Genomic DNA, 23,182 nt, shown 5'->3' with positions numbered 1-23,182 from the left:
ACCGTGATTTCTAGATCACGTTGTGAAACGTAAACGTTACTTTATGATATCAGTGATCAGTGAAATTGAAGCGTGACGTGATCACTGTTGGGGTTGCTTGTTATTAATATTTGTATGAATCACCCGAACCTTAGTTCGTTTATCTTTGCAACTCGAATTGGTCACTATTATCATTCAAGGCAAAGCAAAATTAATGAAAAATTATTATGAAAACATCAATTTTCCTTACATTTTCAACTATTTTTCTTGTTTCAGCTTTAGTTAGGAACGTAACAGAAGGATATCGATTTTTCAAATGTTTCTTCAAATTTGAAGAGTTGGTTTTGAAAGATAATTTCAACTTGCATAAATTACAAGTAGCATAATTTACATCAACTTTTGTGAAGAAAGCCCAAAGATTGCTGGTCTTTCGCCTGTTATTATTCTTTCGCCTATTATTATTATGTCTCTGACGTATTTTCGTTTATTTTTTATAAAACAGTACCATTTATTGCTTCGGTCGGCAACTTCAATATAGGAAGAATTTCTCTGTGGTTGTTCATCAAAGATAAGCATAAAATTAGAATTTTATTGCCACCACCAATTATGCAGTAATTCAGTAGTTATTATTTGTTTGTAGCTAGTATTTATTGTTTAACTAGTCCTACAAAAATACTTCCTAAAGCAGCCGAAGTTGCCTACGGATGCTGGGATTGTCATAAAAATATGCAATTATGTTAGTCGAAAAAGGTTGCGAAGCAATAAAAACATCAGGCTGCCTTCATAATTTACGATTGCAACGGACGATGATATGCCCTGAAAAGATCTGTGAAATGTTCAAACTGTGATCCCGTCACGCTCTGTATTCGTTTTTCGGAACCGTGACTACCTGTGACATTCTGTTAACAGTGATTAAATCACAGTTCGTGAAATATCGCTCATCTCTAAAAGTCACACGCAGGTGCCGAAAAGGAGAAAACCTCCGCGATTGTCCCGAACGTCGTTCCTACGGTTTTTAATTTTATTCGAGACGCGAGTCGTCCGTCCCGGGGGCCGGGGGGCGGCGCGAGAGCGGGGGCCGGAGGGGGAATCATCAGGAATTCCGAGCAGCGAGGCGTCGGCCGCTTTAAAGTCCCGATCATAATAATAATATCCGTGAGTTGCCTCGGTTATGGCCCCCGGGCGGTTCGGGGGAGCGAAAACAATTTGTTCCTATTAATGCTTCATTCGGGAAAGAAATACAGAGATTCAATTTGCGGAAAATCCCCTTCTCCGAGGAAAAATGTCCCGTTCGCAGTCGGCGGACGGGAGAGGGGAGGGGGGGACGAGAAAAAAAAAGTGATACGGGGGGTTTCTGCCTCCACGCCCGACTACGGTCGTCGGCTCAACTGAGGTTGTTTACGTTACGGCGACCTTTCCATTGTTTTTTCGCTCGAAAAATTTGTCGGATGTTCAATTTCTGCTCCTATCTAAGAAATGAGATGATGAAATGAAATTCACAAGATGAGTCAAATTTACGATTATGACAAAAAAATTTCCCAAATGAGACCAATTAGACAATTTTGATTGTGGAATAATGGTGGAAAGAACTGTATTTATTTTTTTGCTGTCGTTAGAATCATATTTTTATTTTATAGCTGTAAACAGTTATTCTAGAGATAACTCACAGTTTATTTTTCTCATTTATTATTAGTATTATTATTATTATTATCTACGCTCTGATTACAAATTTTACTCTTATTAAGCTTTCGTTCAACCATCACCAAAATAAATGTATAGGGTGTTCCTTATTTTGATGTACAAGCAAAACTCATCATTTCAAGAAAAAAAGAAAAACGCTTCGTTTTCAAGATAGAAGGTGTTTCTCCATGGGCGCCCGCAGAAATTATACGTCAGCTGGTGCCTCAAACATGAAAAAAAAAATATTTTCAATGACAGCTCTGACAGCGACTCTGATAATGAATCAGAGAGTGCCACACTCGCGAGAAAAGGACTTTCTCCACATGTTGCACAATAATATTTAGTTACTTCCACTCTCTGATTCAGTATCAGAGTCGCTGTCAGAGCTGTCATTGAAAATATAATTTTTTTCGGCAACCGTCCGGGAAGTGCTCACTTCCCGGACGCTTTTTTTCTGAGAAAGTAGCATTTCCCGACCTAGTCCGGAAAGTACATACTTCCCGGACTAGGCCGGAAAAGAATCATAGAATCCATAGCAACCGAGATAACGGCTGACAGTTCATATGAAATTAGTTGTCAAAAATTTGCATGTTTTTTTATCGCAATCGCAATAAAATATGGAAAGCAGCAGCGATAGTGTTATTTTACATGGTTGCCGAAAAAATATTGTACGCAACACGCCCGAAAATGGTTTTTTTTGGACTCACAGACTTCCAGGACTCGCTTACTCTCGTCCTGGAATTTTGTCTATTCGTCCAAAAAAACCCTATTTTCCGGACTTGTTACGTAAATTACTATTTTCCATGTTTGAGGCACCAGCTGACGTATAATCCACCATGCTATAGACAGCTGATTGTATTTTTTCGTCTAGATATTGGGTTAGCTACAATTTGACAAATTTTCAGTTGAGAGGAAATTACTGAATGTATTTTTTTTCTTCGTGTTTGGGGGGCTCTCCCCCCAACCGAGTCGTAGCTGACGTTCACGAGGCTTTTTATTACTATTATCTGATGCACCTCACCAAGTATCTTTCGAGAGGAAATAATCAACCAAATTTGCACCTGGCTCCCGGACTAAATCAAACCCCCCTCCTTGACAAAAGACACACGAGACACAATTTTTTTCCCCTCCATCACCGTTACCATGACTTTGGCCAGGTCTCGCTCTCACCGTCTCGGGGACAACCCTGCGGGGCAGCGAGCGGCTCGGCGAGGGGGGGCTAAGTCCTCCACCTCCCCCACCCGAAACAAACAACAATTGTTTTCGGTTACCGGATTTGTGTCGTTCAACCCCTCCTCCCTCGCGGCATCCCTAATTGATTCCAGTTCCAGTTAAAAATAAATCTCCGGCCTCCTCTGTTTTTGCAGCGCGACGCTACGCTGTTCCTGCTGCAGCAGGATCGGTTTCGACTGCTAATTAATCGAGATCTGGGACGCTAGGTGAGGACCCGATTTTCGACGTCGACGTCGTTTTTGTTTTTTTTTTGGTCGTCTTCTCCTTGCTTCGACGGAGACGAGTCTAGGTTGTTGTTGTTGTTGTTGTTGCTCTTGTTGTTGTTGTTGTTTTGATCGGCGGATCGTGGATATCCATCCGAGCGGGCTTCCCGGAGGAAGAATCCCGGGTAATTATCATGTTATTCCGGGTCTTGCACGTATCTGGAGATGGGAAGGGGAATATAGGAGAGGCGTTCCGTTCAGGTAGATGATTCGGGGAGTTTGTTTCGATAATTCTGTGGCAAATCGTGTCACACTTATTGAATCGTGCGGGAATATCTCAGTTTCACACAGATTTCATGGGTATATTCCACTGTTATTTTGTTATCAAATTTAACTCGAGGGGTAAATGGAAGTAACTTTCAATGATTCTGTGGTGATAAAAAGCAATTAGATATAATGCCTGTGTCTAGCCGAAATTGTCGTCACAATACTTAATATGAATGCACTTGCATTAGTGTAACAATGGTTTTTTTGTGGAACTTGTGCATACAATTTTCTCATTCATAAGGTTCTCAGAAAGATACAGAAGAGAATAGTTTGCTGGTACCATGATACCATTGCGCAGGCATACAACTTAGAGAACAAGAAAAGGAAGAAGAAATTCACGGTGCACAATATGATTTTACGTTTGTAACCCAGGTATGAAACTGGGAAAAGATGGGTTAGTAGTGTGTTTAAGGATGATTCCAAGTGCTGTACCACTATAGAGTTCGAGTCGAACTTGATTCTTCTTTGAATTTCAAGTTCCACTTGGAAAATTTGGCATTTGAAAACTAGAGGAATAATATTCTTCAAAAATTCGCTGGTTCTTCATGGGGTGCTGATGCCAGCACTCTTCGTACGTCAGTATTGGCCTTGGTTTTTTCTGCTGCTGAATACTGTTGTTCTATCTGGTTCAATAGTGCTCCTATCCATTATATTGAAGCACAGCTCAACGTTTCTATGAGAATTATCAGTGGGACTATTAGCTCTACACCTTTACATTGGTTACTAGTGCTATCACATATAGGTACTTCCGCCTCATATTCGTAGACAGGTCTCAGTCTTAAAATCTTGGGATAAATTTCATTTCTACCCGAAATTATTTCCAATTGTATCTTACCTACCAAATACTAGAACTGCCTGATTAAAGGCACGCGAACCTTTATGGATTAATACTTTCCTTCAATATAATCGGAGTGGGAAGAAAATTTGGCGTTCGGAATGGAGTTCTTGTAATGTCTTTCAGGAAGATCTGATCGTTGATTCTTCAGAGAAGGTTCTAGGTTTCAATCTTCCTTGGTATACTATAAATCGACTTAGAACTGCTCATGGTGGTTGTAATGGTAGGCCCTTCAAATGGCATTCTATTGAAAGCCCACTATGTGAGTGTGATGTAGAAGAAACCATTGACCACCTGGTGAATATTTGAACTATTTATAAATTTCATGGTGGTTTTCGAGATATTCATTGAGTTTCAGATTCTTTTTTGAAATGAGTCGCTAACTTCAAATCAATAAAATAAAAACTATTATGTTTATTCCAAGATTCGCGCTAGTAATTAGTAATAGTTTTCTACTTTTTTTCAGGAATGGAGGCGATTATGTCAGAGTTTTTCAACGACACGACCACTGCATTCTATATCATCATAATGGTTTGGATAGCCGATCAGTATGATGCTATATGTTGCCATACGCCGATAACGAAGAGACACTGGTTGAGGTAAGTGCATTTAAAGGTCATCAGACATGGAAGAATATGAATCAAATTTTTTTCGTGAAATTGCACCCTTATTCCTTCAAGATTTGCTGCTCTTATTCGGTTTTACCAATAAGGGCTTAACTGAGAAGAAGAGTTTTTATAAAACCACGTCTTGAAGTTATTCACTCTTGAGGTGTTGAAATTTCATGAAAACTTATTATTTTTTTTTCGATATACATAGCTTACAACTTTGCTTCCGCCATTTTTCTCAAAATTCGAGGCTTTACAGTAAAAAACTGGTTATACATTTGTGATAGGACAATTTGGCTCGCGAGCTGACATGTTTAATCGCTAATAACTTCATGATGCATACACAAATCGACTATTATTTCGATGACGTTATGCTGACACATACTTAACCTTATTGAATGACATCTACGATCTATTTATTTCGACTACCACTTACCGTTACAGCCTTCTATTGCAAAACGGTGTAAGCAGAGTTCTACACCTAATGTTTTTCAAAATAGATTCATCTCCCATTGAAGGGTTTGAACACCATGTATCTCTGCTAGAAAGCATTTTTGGTGGAAAAATGCATGTGGAAGTGTCATTATTATTTTTTGGTTGAATATCCAGTTAATATAAATAATAATTGGGTTTGTGAAATTAATTTCTGCCGAACAAATTTTTCATCACTAGTATGTTTGAATTATTCATAAAAGCGCAATTATCTTGAAAACAGTTAGTTTTTCCGGATAAAAAAATATACATGCTAAATTATCTAAAGTTTCTAATGTGAGAAATAATACTGTCACCCAAGATGCACAGTTTATTATAACAAACACAGTTGAACTAACTTACTATCCGGGAACTAAGTAGAAGTGATACCAGTGAAGGCCAAATCGGAAGTGTCTTAGTTAGAGCGACGGTATCTTGGTACCTGCCCTGTTGATTGGTTTCGATCATAGAGACTCATGCGAGTGATTGATTCTGACAATAATGGCCTCAGCATGATTTGATTAGGAGTCTATGGCCTCAGTATTACATGGGCTTAGTATTGAATTTTGTAGTATCAAATTTTGAATTGCTAACATCCATTTTTCACTAAAAATTGAATGGAGAATGCGAAATGCATATTTTTTATGATTTTACCAGTAGAGTTGAAATAAAGGAGAAAACGGACCATGGCAACTGAAAATTCGATTTTTTTTCTAAATGATGCGCAAAAATATTCTTCCAAATTTATATGATCAGAAAATTCTGGAAGCTGCGAAAGTTATGAATAAAAATTACTTCTAATCTCACAACGAACAACATTTAAGAAAAGAAACATTAGCAAAGTCTTATTAATTCTTCAAGACGAATCTTCTGTTCCAATTCGGACCTATATTTTCGAAAAAACCTGGTACTATGCGTTTTAACCTCCCTCAAGGTCATCCTGCCTCCTGCGAATACACTCTGCCTCTTCCTGCAGGTTATCGGATTAATCAATCAAGGGAAGCCCACCGTCGCAAAGCGCCAAGACGCCGCCGTCCATCCCCTCCCCTCCCTTCTCGGGCGGAAAAAGCGCTAATGAAATACGTATATGATGTGGACACTTCTTATTGACATCAAAGGGCGGTATATATAATTACAGGATTCCATCCCGTTCTGATCAATTGACGTAATATTGTATTGTTCATTTAGATTCACATATCAGTGTGCTGCATTTTGCTTACACCAGCATAATGCAGGTGGTTCGACACGTGGCGTCAATTAAGATAAGAAAATATAATGTTATAAATAAGAGACAATATGTTATAGTCAGTCAGTCAGTCAGATAGATAATCAGCTTTAGAATCATCTTAGATTCATCCTATTGTTCATTTCCATATTTCCTTGTAAATAAATTCGTTTTTAAAAACGTGGTTTTCTCAACGAAAAACATAATTGGCGACGAGGATGGGATTTCTTTAAATATTTCGGAAATAATAGCGCGACGAGAAAAACGCGACGTATTATCTGAAATATTGTGCCGGTCGTAGAAGTGAAAACTAAAAACTTTCTTTCGACTATCAGTTTCAACTGTTAAGGTGAGAAGCAACCCCTAAGAAGAAAACCAGAGGCTCGATCATTGGAGTAGCGCCCAGGACAGTTTCAACTTCAAACAAGGAATATCAACGAGGTGAGCAATCCTTTCTAACTGACTCCCAGTTTACCTATTCTGGCCCAAAAATAGTCAACCTTTTCCCAAGTTTTGAGCGTAAAACTTGTATAAAAGTTTTTTCTAGGTTTCTTATAAAAAACCGATCACAAAGTTTTTCCTAGGTTTCTTATCATAAAAAACCGATCACAAAGTTTTTCCTAGGTTTCTTATTATAAAAACCGATCATTAAAATTATCAATATTACTTCTTTCAAACAGTTCCACGGTAAGAAAGAAAAGAAAGTAGCTAGAGTTAAAATGGATTTATCAACTGCAGAAAAGTTTGGATCACTCCTTCCTAAATTTTCAGGAATAGAGAACGAACTCCATTCTTTTATTAAAAACGTAGAAAGTTATTTAAGTATGTTCAGTAACGAAAATGAACTTATTAAAAAATACTGTTTAGCTTTAGTTAAATCAAAATTAGTCGGTAGAGCACTTGCTGAAGTTTCTACCTCAGATATCCCCGATAATTGGGATCATCTGAAAAGATTTTTGAATAATAAATTTGGCGATCAAATCAATTTAGATGTGTTGATTCACCAATTACAATTCTTAGAAAAGAAATCAGATATGATTAGCTTTATAGATGAAATAATTTCGATGAAAATAAGAATTAACTACAGAATAGATGCTGACACGATGCCAGCTCAAGAAAAACAATTGTATAAGACTAATATATTGAAAATTTGTAAAACGGTGTTAATTTCGAATGCACCAACGGAACTTAGAACTTATTTAATCGCGAATAATGACTTAACGTTTGACCAGACCATAAACGCAATTAAAGATTATTTGTCAAACATGGAGCAATATGATTTATTAGATAAAAGTAGAAAACATAATTTTCAATCGCGAAGGACGAAAAATAATTTTCAAAATAATAATAATAATAAAAGAAACTATATTCCAAATAATTATAGAAATTTTTACTCAAATAATAGTTACGGAAATAATTATAATCCTAACTCCGTTCCTAACTTTCCTTCACAACCTATTCAGTACACTCAGAGACCAGTAAATAATAATTATTACCCTACAAACAAACAAGTGTTCGGATATCCAAAGACGGAACGATATAATAATCAAAATGTTTTTAAACCAAATCCCAACCAAAGAATTAATACACCACCAGAAAAAATGTCAGTCCAAACTAGAAACTTTGCACAAAAACGTCCAAATTATTCGACGCAATTCCCAACAAATCCAAATAAGAAATTTTATTCCAATGAACAAACTCCCAATTATACATTTGAGGAATTAACCCAATTAGATTCGAGTCAGAATAAAAAGAATTATTATGAACAAAATGATAGAGGTCGTTGGAAAACCTCGAATTCAAATAAATCAAAACAATTTCCCACAAAATTCGTAATTGGCGACGCTTCGACTTCAAAAAATTTTGAGGAACGAAATTTTCGAGACCCTACTCTAGAAAACGAATTGACTTAAATCATACGCTAGATAATACGAATCAAAATCCTATGGAAATACCAGTAGACCTTAGTCATCTAGAAACTAGAAAGAGAGATAAATCACAAAATCAGAAATTGCGTATTGCAAGTAATTTTAGAAAATTAAATGAAAAAACAATTGACAGTAATGATTCAAAACCGGAAATAAACAGTCAATTGTCGAAAACTATAGAAATGAATAATATGGAAAACGTATTTTCCAAAAGCGATATAACTAATGATACGAATAATAGCGAAACCTTTGAAATTGAAAATAATAAAGTAACGGAGGAAATATTAGATAAACACTCTGAATTATTAAATACTATTGAACAAAAAGATAATGATTTTTTGATTCATAAATTGATGGAAGATGTAAATGATCATAATTATAAGAATATTTCCAGTAATCCAAAACGAAAATACTTGAGAACGAAAATAAATAAAGAATTTTCGAATGATATGAATTCCCATAGGTTTCCCCATGATATTTGTCGAAAAAGCAAATTCAAACGTTCTCCCATACAATTTCAATCAAGCTACGTAGGTCACGAACCGTTCAATTACTCCTATTGTAATACAAACCCAACTGTTATCAAAGCACCAATTATTCGCAACCTTGATCCTATATTCAGAAGAAAGCAATTATGCAATTCACAATTTTTCTCAACTAATAAAGAATGTGCTTACCCATTGAGCAGAATTGTTATAGAAAATGAAATTAATTTTGAAAATTTTATAAAGCTGAATGAAATGAATGAAATAACGGATTCTCCAAATGTAAAAGAGAAAGAAGGTAATTTATTTAAAGCCCCTAAAAATTATGCATTAGCGCATTGTGTTTCTAAAGACTTCCACATGAGTCGAGGTATAGCCGTCTGTTTTAAAAATAAATACGGAAATATTGAAAAACTGAAATCGCAAAATAAAATGGTAGGTCAAGTTGCCAAGATTCGAAAAGATAATAGAAATATTTATTATTTAATAACGAAAGAAAATTATTATGATAAACCTACGTACGAAAACGTATTTAAATCTCTAATGGAACTCAGAGAAATTTGTGAAATAAATAATGAAAAATATTTAGCAATACCGCGTATAAGTAGCGGATTAGACCGATTGAAATGGTCTACAATTTTTAATATGATAAAATATATTTTTCTGAATTTGAATATAAAAGTTACTATATTCTATTTGCCAAATAAGAATGGTAATGAAATAAATCAAATCGAAGCATCAAATATGCAAATGAACGATTTGAACGAAATCGAAGAAATAAATAATGGTATTGAAGATGACTTAGTGTCAATAATTAATCAAGTTACTGACGAAGAACTTGATGAATGCTTGGAATTACTAAATGCAAGTGAATGCGAAAATGATGATTCCAATGAAAATGAAGATGAAAATATAATTGATTTCGAAACTTCAAACGTGATTATACACGATGATGTAACTATTCACAGTAGTATAGAAAACCCTATCTTTGAAATACCTTATACGGAGAGAAGTATAAACTCCGCGAATTTACAGGTCATATTTAAAAAAGCATCGAATTATGATGTTACGAAAATTAAATTATTCGGAGAAAAATTAAGATTTCTTGTATCAGTAAATTCTGTCGAAACAGATTTATGTAGATTTATTCGAGAATATCTACGTCCAAAAAGTCCTTATATAATATATTTCAAATCATTAGAATTAGAAAAACCTCTTATACGAATTTTGCAAGAGAAATTCGATTATAAGAGCCTTGATTTGAAAATATCGAGAACATTAGTAGAAGATGTCGAAGACAAGGAGGAACAACTCCTTAGAATGAAACAATTCCATGAAACCAAAACTTCACATCGTGGATTACGCGAAAATTTATTAAGTTTGAAAAGAAAGTATTATTGGCCGAATATGAATAAAGATATTCAGAATTATATAAATACATGTGAAATTTGTCAAAAATCTAAATATGAAAGAACTCCAGTTCAACTTCAATTTAAACCAAATCCCGTCGGTACGAAACCTTTTACTCATGTCTACTGTGACACGATTAAATTTAATCAAACAAATTGTTTAAGCGTGATAGATTCTTTTTCCAGATTTGGACAATGCTATCCTTTGTTACAAAAGACAGGATCAGAAATTATGGACAAATTATTAATTTATTTTAGTCATTATGGAATCCCTAACAAAATTACTTGTGATAATGGGATCGAATTTAAAAATAATGTAATACAAGATTTTTGCAAAGTCCATAAAATCGAAATACATTATATCACGAATTATAACCCAAATTCAAACGCATTAGTTGAAAGATTTCATTCTACTCTCATAGAACAATTGAGAACAATTGGAAATAAAAATTTGACTTTTCAAAATAAATTAGCTCAAGCCTTATTAAGTTATAATAATTCAAATCATTCGAGTCTAGAGATGACTCCAATGCAAATCATCAAAGCCGATTTAAATTATTCTTTACCCATTGAAAGAACTCATAATGAACAAATTCAAAATTATGTTGAAAATTACTTAGAAAATTTCAACGATATTTCAAAACATTTAGAAAAACGACAAGAGAAAAACTTGGCCCGTTTAGAAAAAACAAATAAGAAAAGATCTGCTGATCGTCTCTTAAATGAAAATCCAACGTATATTAAAAATCCGAAAACAAGAAAACTCGACCCAGCGTTCAAAAGAATCGATGCAAGTGAAATAGACTCACATCGTATTCAAGATTCGAAAAATAAACATATTTATCATAAGAAAATTATGAAGCAACGAAAGAAGTAACTTTCAAATTTTATTTTCAGATTCAACATGGATCACCATTCATTTACATTGATAATTATGATTTTAATGATAACGAAGATAATTAATTCACTAGAAATTATTCCAATTGAAAATAATGTATTGCCCATTCAATTAGGAAAAGCTTACATAACAAAAAAGAATTTACAACTAATTTATCATATTGATTTAAATAAAATAGAAAATGTAATTTTGGCATATCAGAAAGAAATAGATAAATTTAAGAAGGAACCATTAGGTTTTTCGCAGACTGCAAACTATAGATATTTGCAAGAGTCTAATAAAATAAATATCGAATCGTTCGAAGAAATAGTTAATGAAAAAATACGGACTAAGAGAGGATTGATTAATTTAGGAGGCAAAATCTCAAAAATACTCTTTGGAACCTTAGATTCTGACGATGAAGAATTATACAGAAATTATTTTAATAGTATAAAGAAAAATGAGGAAACCCTCATAAGGAATCAAAAGAAGATCGTTACTGTAGTTAATGACTTGAAAAACAAATATATTGATAAATTTCAGAAAATGCATGATAATCTTGAATTATTAAAAATTGTACCAGCACTCGAAGAAGTTCAGCAAATGCATCTTATCACTTTTGAACTCAAAGACATTAAAAATACTTTGGATGAAATTCAAACTGCAATTAGTTTTGCTAGGTTACATTTGTTGCATGAATCCATTTTACCCTATTCAAAGTTTTTAGAAGTAATCAAAAATTCAAGTATCATTCCCTTACATCATATAAAAGACTATTATCAATTATGCCATACTAAGGTAATTTTCAAAAATAAAATTTTACTATTTCTTATATCTATTCCAACCATTTATGAAAAGGGATACGAATTATACAAGTTTTACTTTCTTTCCCAAAATAATGAATCCCTTTCCTTAACCGACTCCTACATGCTCTCACAAGAAGAAGAATTACTATGGAGTACGAGTCAATGTCACCCAGTTGAAGAAGACTTCCTATGCGATCAAGATCTACTATCCAAGCCTCCAGAATGCATCAGAAATTTATTGAAAAATCACAAAGAAAATTGTTCAAGAATTGTATCAGTCCCACAAGCTAACTTGAAACTTCTAGAAGATGGAAATATCCTCTCAATCAAAAATGAAAAAGTCCAAGAGAAATGCCCACAGCAAACAAAACATTATTTCATACCCTCAATGGCAATCCTTCGTTCAAGATGTGTTGTAGGAAACACACAAAAGGAAATTTTTCCCATTTCTACGATTATGGAAGAAAAATACATTGTCCTGCCCAAGATGACTCATCCAATGAAGAACCAGCCCAGTTCGAACTTCAAGAAAGAAGACATCCCTGACATCCAGTTGGAAGACCTAGAAGAATGGCACATCCAACCAGGATATTCATTAATTTTTATTCTTATGTTTATAATAATATTGATTTTGATATTTTTTCTTATTTTTAAATATTTGAAAAATAATAGACTTGCTAAAGTCACACCTATTAAAGGTGATAACTTTAACTTAGGTGGGGAGGAATTACAGGATTCCATCCCGTTCTGATCAATTGACGTAATATTGTATTGTTCATTTAGATTCACATATCAGTGTGCTGCATTTTGCTTACACCAGCATAATGCAGGTGGTTCGACACGTGGCGTCAATTAAGATAAGAAAATATAATGTTATAAATAAGAGACAATATGTTATAGTCAGTCAGTCAGTCAGATAGATAATCAGCTTTAGAATCATCTTAGATTCATCCTATTGTTCATTTCCATATTTCCTTGTAAATAAATTCGTTTTTAAAAACGTGGTTTTCTCAACGAAAAACATAATTATATATATATGAAGTCCCCGAGATGAAAGGACCGGAGGGGCAAATGGGTGGTGGTGGGGCGATCGGTGTCGCGCCCGCTGGGCAATAGACCTGATTGCTTTCTTTGGCCCGGACGCGCTCCGTTGGATACTGTCAATGTTTGTCCGGTGCCGTATATATATGATGACGACGACGACGACGCGTAAACAAGGTATCCGGTTTCTAATAGCCCGAGTGAAACTGATAACCTGTTGCCATAGTTCGTCCTAGAGATATCGGGAGGGTATTTATTAGGTGAGTATCGATGTCGAGAGGGAGAAAAAAACAATTTTTTTCCGGGTGGAAAAGTGCGGATTTGTCGTACGGCGGATCCGTTCGTCGGTATACAGGTCTATCGACAAAACTAGATGGAATGTATTTGTGTTGGGTTCATTTGTGATGTTCTACCTAGGTTTTATTAACAAATGTGTTCAACTGCACTCTCTCATTGAATGATAGTGTACAAAGACATACCTTTGACAAATACATTTTATATAAATGTGTGATGTTTTACCGGGGTTCCAATTTTATCATACATACAGTATTGAAATGAGGCACGTATAGGGAGATCAAAGAGTTTCACATATATTTTTAAATATTTTCGTAACCCTATTTTTATCTATATACAATGTATGTATATTGGCGAGAATGTAAACTATGTCATCCTACATAGGCGTACAACTTTGCTTCCGCCGTTTTTTTCTCCGACATTCGAGGCTTTATTGTAAAAAACTGGTTATACATTTATGGCCACTACTTCCTTCCATGTTTCGGGCAGCGTACGAATTCCGCGTTGAAAAAACTGGTCATCTTTTGAAGTAATACACGAATCGATCAATTTTTTTACGTCTTCATAAGACCGGAAGTGCTGGTCAGCCAGTCTTTGTTCCAGTGATGGTCCAAGGGAGCTGTCTGGGGAATACAGCGGATGGGGTAGGACTTCCCATTTCAACTTTTCCAAGTATGTCTTGATCACTTTCGAAACATGGGGTCGAGCATTTTCAAACTGAAGAATCACTTTATTATGTCTCTCGTTGTATTGCGGCCGTTTGTGCTCGGCTCAAACGCATTAATTGCATTTGATAACGATTGCCTGTGATTGTTTCGGTCGGTTTTAACAATTTATGATTCACTTCGTCGAGCTGGACCGTGAATATTAGGTTTGGCCGTCTACGTGGATGCATGACCGTGTTATCCCCATGATTTTCTGCGTTTGGGACTATCGTAATGAAACTATTATTCATCTTCAGTCATAATGCGATGCAGAAATCTCTTCCGTCCCCGTCTTGCAGGTAGCAAGATTGTAATTAATTAAAGCAACATTCATTTAACCTTTTCGACAAAGTTTCGACTTCATTTGAATTCAAGTGTTGTCTTAAACCATAAAAAACAACTGTTTCCAAACCGTTCCAAAATAGTATATTCTAAAACAAGTTGCAGGAAGGGCTCCTATTTCAACACGAATGCATTTGTGTTGGAATTGCCTTCTGCAACGAATATTGACGATATTTTCTCTATTTCAGACAAGTTTTGTCAAATATTGTCGAAATTCAATGAAATATTCAAATTATACATCATAGTGACTTTTGTATTGTATCTTGGCAGTTGGTGTGACTGTTACGAAAATTGACAGATTACTGAATTCGAATTTGAATCGTACGTTTGGAATTTTGAGATTATTTATAATTACGCATTGAATTCGTGAATTATATCTGACGAAATCGATTTAACACCCCCAGAATCAAGAGAAATTGCGAATATAGTCGCAAATTATTTCACTTCATCCAAATTATATTATATTGCCAATTGACAATTGTAGTGTGTTGAAATTTGATAGGATCGGAAGACAGTGTAGACAACCACGAAACGAAAAATAGAACTGAAAACAATGCCTGTAATGAGTTCAATACAACACTGAAATAGAGATTTTTCTTTTTGTTATTTTACACGCTTATGTGTCATATTTCCACTCTGCCAGTACGATGAGAACCTGGATAGAACGTCGCATTGTCTTTTCTCTGGAAATCTGAAAATGCGAGTTCCACGAAGACCGATCACCGTCTCCGACGTGTCCGAGCCATGATGAAAAACTCTTCTTCGTCTCCAACGTAAACACCGACGCTTGTCACATCCAGAGATGATCCCAATCTTGCACGCGGAAGACGCCCGCGAACTCAATTTTCCGCCAGGACGTCGAAAATCTGGACGCTGCCGTCCGAGACACGTTCTGGGGGCCACCCGCCGAGGGGACGCTCCCTCCCGGCCGACGGCTTATCGGGTACCCCCTCGCCGACGCCCCCGAGGTGGGGGGGGATCATCGAATTAGCCCCCTTTTTTTTTACGTGTATCCGACCGACCACCGAGATTAGACGGATTCGTTCGGTACGTAATGGACCTAGCGTCGAAACGACGCGCGGCGTCGGTATCCCCCACTAATTAATTTATGCGACAGCGTCGCGACGTTTCTCGGTGAGACGGAGGGGCTGCGATTTGCTTCTTGATTTTCGCAAGAATACTTGGAGATTACATAATATAATAATAATAATAATAATTTTATTTAATCCTTTAAGACACTACATGGTGTATAGGACAGGTCACAATAAGAAAACTAAACAACTAAGGAGTCACATAAATACTCATTTACAGAATAGAAACCTTTTTTTAAGAGGAGGTTCTTGATTTCTTTTTTGAACAATTTTAAATTCAAAGACTTCACAGATGGTGGCAAATGATTGTATAACTATATACGGACGCCAATGGTGGAAACATAAGAAAATATTGCTAATTTCAGGATGTGATTTTTATTTCCTTCTATCCTATCTTCAAATGAACTGCTTGTTAGAAGTTGAGGATATTGATGAGCAATTTATTTTAAATCGTCAAGAATCGGTTTGCATAATAGAAAATATGTCAGATCCAAGTGGATTTGTAGCTAGATCTACCGGTTTATTCAAGAACCTCTGCAGATGAAGATGTGATTATGATGAATTCATTGAAAGTAGCATATTGATAAATTTGTGACACCGAAACTGTAAATCTGGGATTTTGTGTAGAAAATATTTCACACTGTGTCCGTAAAGTATATACTGAACGTTTATATGGATTGATTAATTCGGCTTCGAAGGACCATGAACGATTGTATGCTTGATATATTTAAATTCGGCTTCGAAGGACCATAAGGTGTTTCTGATTGATTAAATTACAAAATGATCTTCTGGCTCGAAGTACCATTAACGAATGTATGCTTGGTTGGATGAAGGAAAATACCTATGATTTTTACTTGTTTATTATGTTAACAAACACTGTATATAACTATAATGTTATAATAGTAATAACTTGTGAATACCAAGTGATTGAATACTTGAATATTTGAATGATTGCTGCTGAGTTACTGAGTGAATACTGAATTATTAAAAGCACTCTCTGGTGGTGGGACCAAAAATATTTATTGTCTAGCGGCAATTGGTTTGAATGTAACAGCCTGTAGTTTGTTACATTTTTAGATTAATAAAAATGAGCTGTTTCCAAACATGTTTGGTACTTGTGGTATAGCAGACAGAATATGAAAGAAATTATGATATTTCTTATCAATTAAAAAAAAATAGTCGCCATGAAGAATACGCTACTTTCCATATCAGTTGTAGGAAAAGATTTTTTTTCGGCAACCGTCCGGGAAGTGCTCACTTCCCGGACGCTTTTTCTCTGAGAAAATAGCATTTCCCGGCCTAGTCCGGAAAGTACGTACTTCCCGGACTAGGCCGGAAAAGAATCATAGAATCCATAGCAACCGAGATAACGGCTGACAGTTCATATGAAATTAGTTGTCAAAAATTTGCATGTTTTTTATCGCAATCGCAATAAAATATGGAAAGCAGCAGCGATAGTGTTATTTTACATTGTTGCCGAAAAAATATTGTACGCAACACGCCCGAAAATGGTTTTTTTGGACTCACAGACTTCCAGGACGAGCGTAAGCGAGTCCTGGAATTTTGTCTATTCGTCCAAAAAAAACCTATTTTCCGGACTTGTTACGTAAATTACTATTTCCACGAAGGAAACCAATATTGGTATACATTTTTCAGAAATCATCCCCATATCAAGAATGTATCAAGTGAATATTGCTCCTCAAGCCTCATTTTCGTTTAATCACAGTTACATTTCACGTTTCATCCAGATAAACGCCCTGACCATACGAAAATGTTCCGCCATAAAGCCGAGACGCTCTCGCAACTTTCCCTCGTACATTTTCCCGGCAATTTCACCGACTCGGAAAACTGCACGCGAAGATAAGACAGAGAGAAAGAGAGGGGTAAGAATCGGAGAATTCAATAAAAACTGTCGGACATTCGGGTCAAAACAACGGGATAAATTTTGAGAAGAATTTAATAACTCCCCCGCCTTTATGTACCCTCCCTCTTCAACCCCCACCCCCCATACCGACACTCTTAAACGCGTTCAAATATTTGACTTTTGCCCGTATCTCTCTCCGTCCGACCCAACCCCCACTCCTTAGCCGACGGCGTAACCGGGAATTACCGGTTATAATTCATATAGTCGAGGAGTGGGAGAGAGGTGGGGGGAGAACGACATAAGTTCCGAACGCGGGTCGGGAAATGGACCGTTAAATGACTGTTTGAGGACAACAAAGGGTCGGGTAGGGAAAACCATCAAGGTGGAGGAAACGGCAAGGATTGAAATATTTCATTTGACGTCTGCAAGGTCTTGACGTCGACGGGTGGGTTTTACACGAGTGGAAGACTAGATATTTGGCTGCGAAAGTGGAAACGTTACAGGCATTCATGATTTCTTTTAAAGTCTTGGATTAGCTCAACACCTTGTAGACAATGACGCACTTAAGGTGTCTGAACTCCAACATTATGAGGCCACAAGAAACTTTGATTATTATTATTATATATGTAGGATCCAGTTATTGTTCCCTGTAAATAATTGAGATGGTCAACAGGATGCTTGGAGACCTATTAGTTTCTTCAAGTGTCGAGGGAATGACAGTTTCAATGCATTTACAGGGAACGAATTGTTATTGTACATATAATGTAAAAAGGATGTGTAATTCTTCGGGGTGTCGAAGATGTGTCACGTCGGTTGTGAATCTTAAGAGACTTACTGGGGTTGGGATAGTTCGAGAACAAGACGGTTGTACGAGATGTGTCACATCTGTGTATCAGGTTCTAGTCCTTCGAGAATATTCGATTTCCAGGAATCCGCGAAGAGCTTTGTGGGCGGTACGGCAAAATTCTTATTGGACTTCAGTAGCTTTCTGGTATAGATTGGTGAAAGCAACAAAAATTTCTTTGCCTGAGCAAGACCTGGAGTGTTCCTTCAGAGGGATTTCCTATCATCCTCCTTCCATTTTTGGACCGCTCTTTTGTATTGGTATATTCCAAGCCCACAAAAGGGCTAAGATTCAACAGGTGTCAACCTTGATGCCCTTTCAACAAATTCATCGGCTTTTTCGTTTCCATCAATAGCACAATGCCCCGGTACCCATAATAGAGTTACTTTATTGCCTCTGGCCAGTTGCTTCAAGGTATTACGACAATCCCATTTGAGTAGAGAGTCCTGGCTATATGCTTCCAGGGACCTCAGCATGGCCTTGCTGTCAGAAGTAATGTAAATACGCGTACGTGTGGACAGCTAGTTTCTCGGTTTGCAGGATAGGAGACTTACTTCCCAGGGATCTAGAGATTTTTGTTTTATGCCCATATATCTCAATACCTGTGTCTTTTTCTGATTTAGATCCATCATGGATCATCCATATGGAGGACTTTTTGTCCAAGCGATTTACAAAATTCATTGCACTGTGAATACTGAATTCTTAAGAAAAAAAGAGAGTTTTTACTGGTTTGGCCCGGAAGTATTATCATCTTAGTTTTTAGCTAACCGCTTTATGAACTGAACGTCGAATTTCCTTTACTATGGTTTCTGGGTATTCTCCTAGATTGAACAAAGAAATTTTCAAGTGTTCTGTGTTGCCTGAAAAGAACGATATTCTATTCTGTTGAAAAATACCCGAATATAGTAGCAAAAGGCAAGAAAAGTAACCTGAAGGTGGAATGAAACACATAAAACACAAAATTTCTCAATGAGAAATAGGATTCTTGGTCCTTATTCAGTCCTTGGAGATATTCGCAAGCTTTGGAAACCTTCAGAATGCAACTCCACCTCCAGTTGCATCACACGTGGGGAAACCCCAACTCCCCTCCAGTTCATTCCATCCCCAGCTCACCAAGATAAAAAAAAGATCAGCGGTGAATTCGTTAACTTTTCCCTGGAATTATGAAAAGGCCTGGCGCGATAGCACTTAGACTTCCGGCCTCGCGGTCTCTCAACTTTCGAATTTTCTATCAAAACTTTCCCCGCCTAATGCAGCATTTCATTATGCGCGATAGCCGGAAACGGGAAATTCGATTTTCCGGGCTACGTATAGGTGATGCACTTCCGTACCTCTTGGACCGCCGATGACGGAAAATTAACGCGAATTTCCCTAATCGGGAAAACCAGACTCGGCTGGCACCTGTCAACAAATCGCCAACTTCGTACCGTTCACGTCTTATCGCATTAATCGAATCTTCGGGTAGGTAGAAACTAACTTCATGACTTAGGTATAGACTAGCGTATTTTATTCAGTGGTTGCCGAAATTCGAGGCAATATAATAAGCGCCAAAAAAAAAAAATAGAACGTAAATGTCACACCTGGTTACTTCAAATTATCTTAATTCAGTTGATTTCTCAGCACGTGATGAAAGATTTGAACTTTGCAGTCAAAACACAAGCATGTCTTTCCTCTAGAAAGGCCGATCTCAGTATGCCCAACATAAGCTTGTCAGGAGTAACTATACCTTTGAAGTCATCCATCTCGATCCTTGGTATTACTATCAGTAATAACCTTTCTTGGGAAGATCACGTGAGATCAATTGCCAAAAGTGCATCCCAAAAACTTGGTTTTCTGTTTCGTGCTAGGAGCTATTTCGCTTCCAGTCAGCTACTTGTGATTTATAAGGCACAGATCCGACCTGTCCTGGAGTACTGTTCCCATGTTTGGAGTTCGGCACCTAAGCATGTTCTGAAACTGCTGGATTCTGTCCAAAAAACGGCAATTCGTCTCGTCGGTGATGCCTCGCTTACAAACTCACTCACCACTTTGGAACACCGTAGAAAAGTTAGCGATCTGTCTCCATTTTATAGATATTTTCATGGGCGATGCACTTCTGAAATATCAACAATCGTTCTTCCTTTGGCAGTCACTTCGAGGTTAACCCGTCAAGTTCAGTCTCTCTACACCCCTTTGTGGTCGTGTTGGAGATCTGCAGAACATCTCTTTTCAAAGACTCGTTCATCCAACGAACAGCAAGGCTCTGGAACACATTGCCTATGGAGGTGTTCCTCGAGGCATATAACCTTCATAAATTCAAAAAGAACACCAATTCCTACCTTCTTTCCCTTGGTTCTCACGATGTTCTATGAACATTACAGGATATCTCCTTTCGTGGGAACCAGAACATAAAAAAAACTCAAATTTTTAAAGCATTTTTGCATATTCCTAGCTCTAAGACAAAAAACAGGGAACAGACTATTAATTTCTTATTTCAAATGGCACACCCAGTATATTATTGCATAATTAGATAGCTCATTTGGTAAAAATTTCAGCAATATGCCATACTTTCGGTAAAAACTCAATGATTCATGAGTTAATGAGAAACTTATGAATAAAATGGTGGCAACGAGGACTCACATTTTTTTCAATATTTCTGCAGAAAAAGTTGGAATTTTCGATTCTGCAAGTAAGTAAGTATTATAAGACTGTTTGTGGTTTGGACCTTAAATGTACAGGGTGTTCATAAAATGATCATGAACTTGGACAACTCAAATTCATCAAAGATCAAGATTTTAAAATTACAAACTATAGTTTTCCAGTTCCAGAGTTCTCATCTTCAGTATCTGAGATGGCTTCGAGGAGGCTAATTCCTCACTTCTACAAGTTTCTTGTCCAAAGCAGATTTTGCGTTGGCTAGTGATGGCGAGGCATTCTGTCACCAGGTGATTCGGAGTTTCTTCCTCCTCTCCACAGAATCAGCACTCGTTATTTTCTGCTAGACCCATTCTCATGAGGTGCTTCTTATGCCCTGTGAGGAATCCAGTGAGGAGGGGTAGCATATTTTTGCTACAGTTTCAGATACTTTTTAGAACTCGCAGTATCAAAATTTCAAAGGAACTTTTTGGAATATTCAACCCAGGAAGATACCGCCAGAGTGTTTCTCTTAGGGTTTATTCCTTCTCCTGAAATTATTTCTTTTAGGTACATTTACCACAAAAAGGTTCTGGACCAATGAGAGAAGATCGAGCTCTTTTTCTGAAATTGTGTAGGCCTCTTCATTTCCTTCAATTCCCGAGTGACCGGAAACCTTGAGTTTCATTCAGCACTCCTAAGATGTCTAAGACACTGGTGTGCTCACTTACTTTTTAAAAACCTTTTGGAGGGACCAACCTTATTGGATTTTAATTTAACTTGATTTTCGTATCTTTTATATGGTGGGGCTTACGTGATCTTTCTATCAATTTCGTTAAATCAACAATAAAATATAACCAGCTGAAGGACTATTAAGGCAGTCATCTTGCTTCCAATTAGCCAGCTTAATGAGAAAAATCAATCCAAGCGCTAAATGTGCTCAAAAAAGAAGCCACCGATCGCTAAAGTCCGGTACCCACCGTCCGTCCACATCTCGTCCGATACGAGTCGGGGCCGCTAATCTACTGTCGGATCGGACCGATTGACTCCGATGGTTCATACCACTTTTAACTCGCCTAATGAGAGATTGATTTCATCGAATGAGAACTCGTCGTCCGGAAAACACAGGGCCGATTGAAAAACGCCGTGGCAGCAGCACGGGTTGACGCGGCCGACCGTGAAATGGGCCCCCTAATGAAATATCGTTCGGTCCATTATCGTACGCGTGCGGAGAGTTATGAGTCGTGTTTTCGAACTTGTTTCGACTCATTTGGGACGTGGGGTGTTTGATGGGATGATTTTTAAATGGGGAATGAAATGACGGTTATTATATTTCCACTTTTTAATTCTATAAATTACAATTGTTTTGATAAACAGTAGCTTCTTCACATTTTATGTTGTCGATGACTGAAACATTTAAAATGACATCCCTTAATAACGCACCTTTTTTGTAATTTAAGCCACCCTGTATTTCTAACGGTTTTCGATAACCCTGTAGTGCTCCTCTCAATAGTTATTACCCTGAAAAATGGGACACGTCGTATATTTCAACATAATAATAATAATATATATTTATCCTTTAAAACCACATATTCACATGTATTATTATTATTATTACTATAAATGAAGAGTTGAGTATATAACTATAAAACTGTTGAAAAATTAGAAAAAACAAAATAAAAACTTGATTGAGTGAAAACAAATAAAAAATTCATTAAAAAAAATTTAAGAAACAGTAAAGTATGAGTACAGAAAATATACGAAAGGTATAGGATATGTCCAAAATGACCATACAATCAAGTAGCACCTGAGAAGTATTCCTGAAGAGAGTAGAAACACTTGGCAATGAAAAATTTTCAACTACATATTTCGATATTATTATTATTAAAATTATTTCACTAAATCGGTGTCATTACGGCTCTGTTAAGCTTCCGGGAACTACGACCAAATTGATCTTTCGTTCTTAACCCTACCTATTCATACAAACCCAGGGAGGTGGTCGATGCTGTTATCGAAACCGACGACATCCTTAGGGGCCTTGGATATTACTTCGTGAGTATCCAGAACTGACTTTTCCATGTGAGTGGTTCTAAGGCCAGTCAGCCCCGGACATTTGCATACTATGTGTTTGGCAGTTTCTACTTCCTTTACACAGAGCCTGAAGATCTAAACTGCTTACTTACGCATCCGGTACGAAAGGTTTTTGCACCGACAGTGTCCTGTCAGCAGTCCCACCATTACCCGATGCTCAGCTCGTGGTAACTACAGGAGTTTTTTGGTATAGGTCAGTGAAAGCACCACAAATTTTTCTGCTTGAGCAACA

General features: G+C 36.7%; 1 protein-coding gene across 3 annotated transcripts in view; it reads left to right on the top strand.

The window, feature by feature from the left end:
* LOC123682146 (membralin) overlaps window positions 1–23,182 on the top strand; it is a 115,295-nt gene that overhangs the window by 52,940 nt on the left and 39,173 nt on the right. For all 3 annotated transcript variants that reach the window (XM_045620594.1, XM_045620603.1, XM_045620585.1), the window contains exon 8: window positions 4,724–4,856. In XM_045620594.1, the coding sequence (XP_045476550.1) occupies window positions 4,724–4,856 (133 nt within the window). The remainder of the gene's footprint in view (window positions 1–4,723; window positions 4,857–23,182) is intronic.

Source organism: Harmonia axyridis, chromosome 1, assembly GCF_914767665.1.
Source record: "Harmonia axyridis chromosome 1, icHarAxyr1.1, whole genome shotgun sequence".
NCBI lineage: Eukaryota > Metazoa > Arthropoda > Insecta > Coleoptera > Coccinellidae > Harmonia > Harmonia axyridis.
This window is presented reverse-complemented; position numbering and strand designations above follow the sequence as displayed.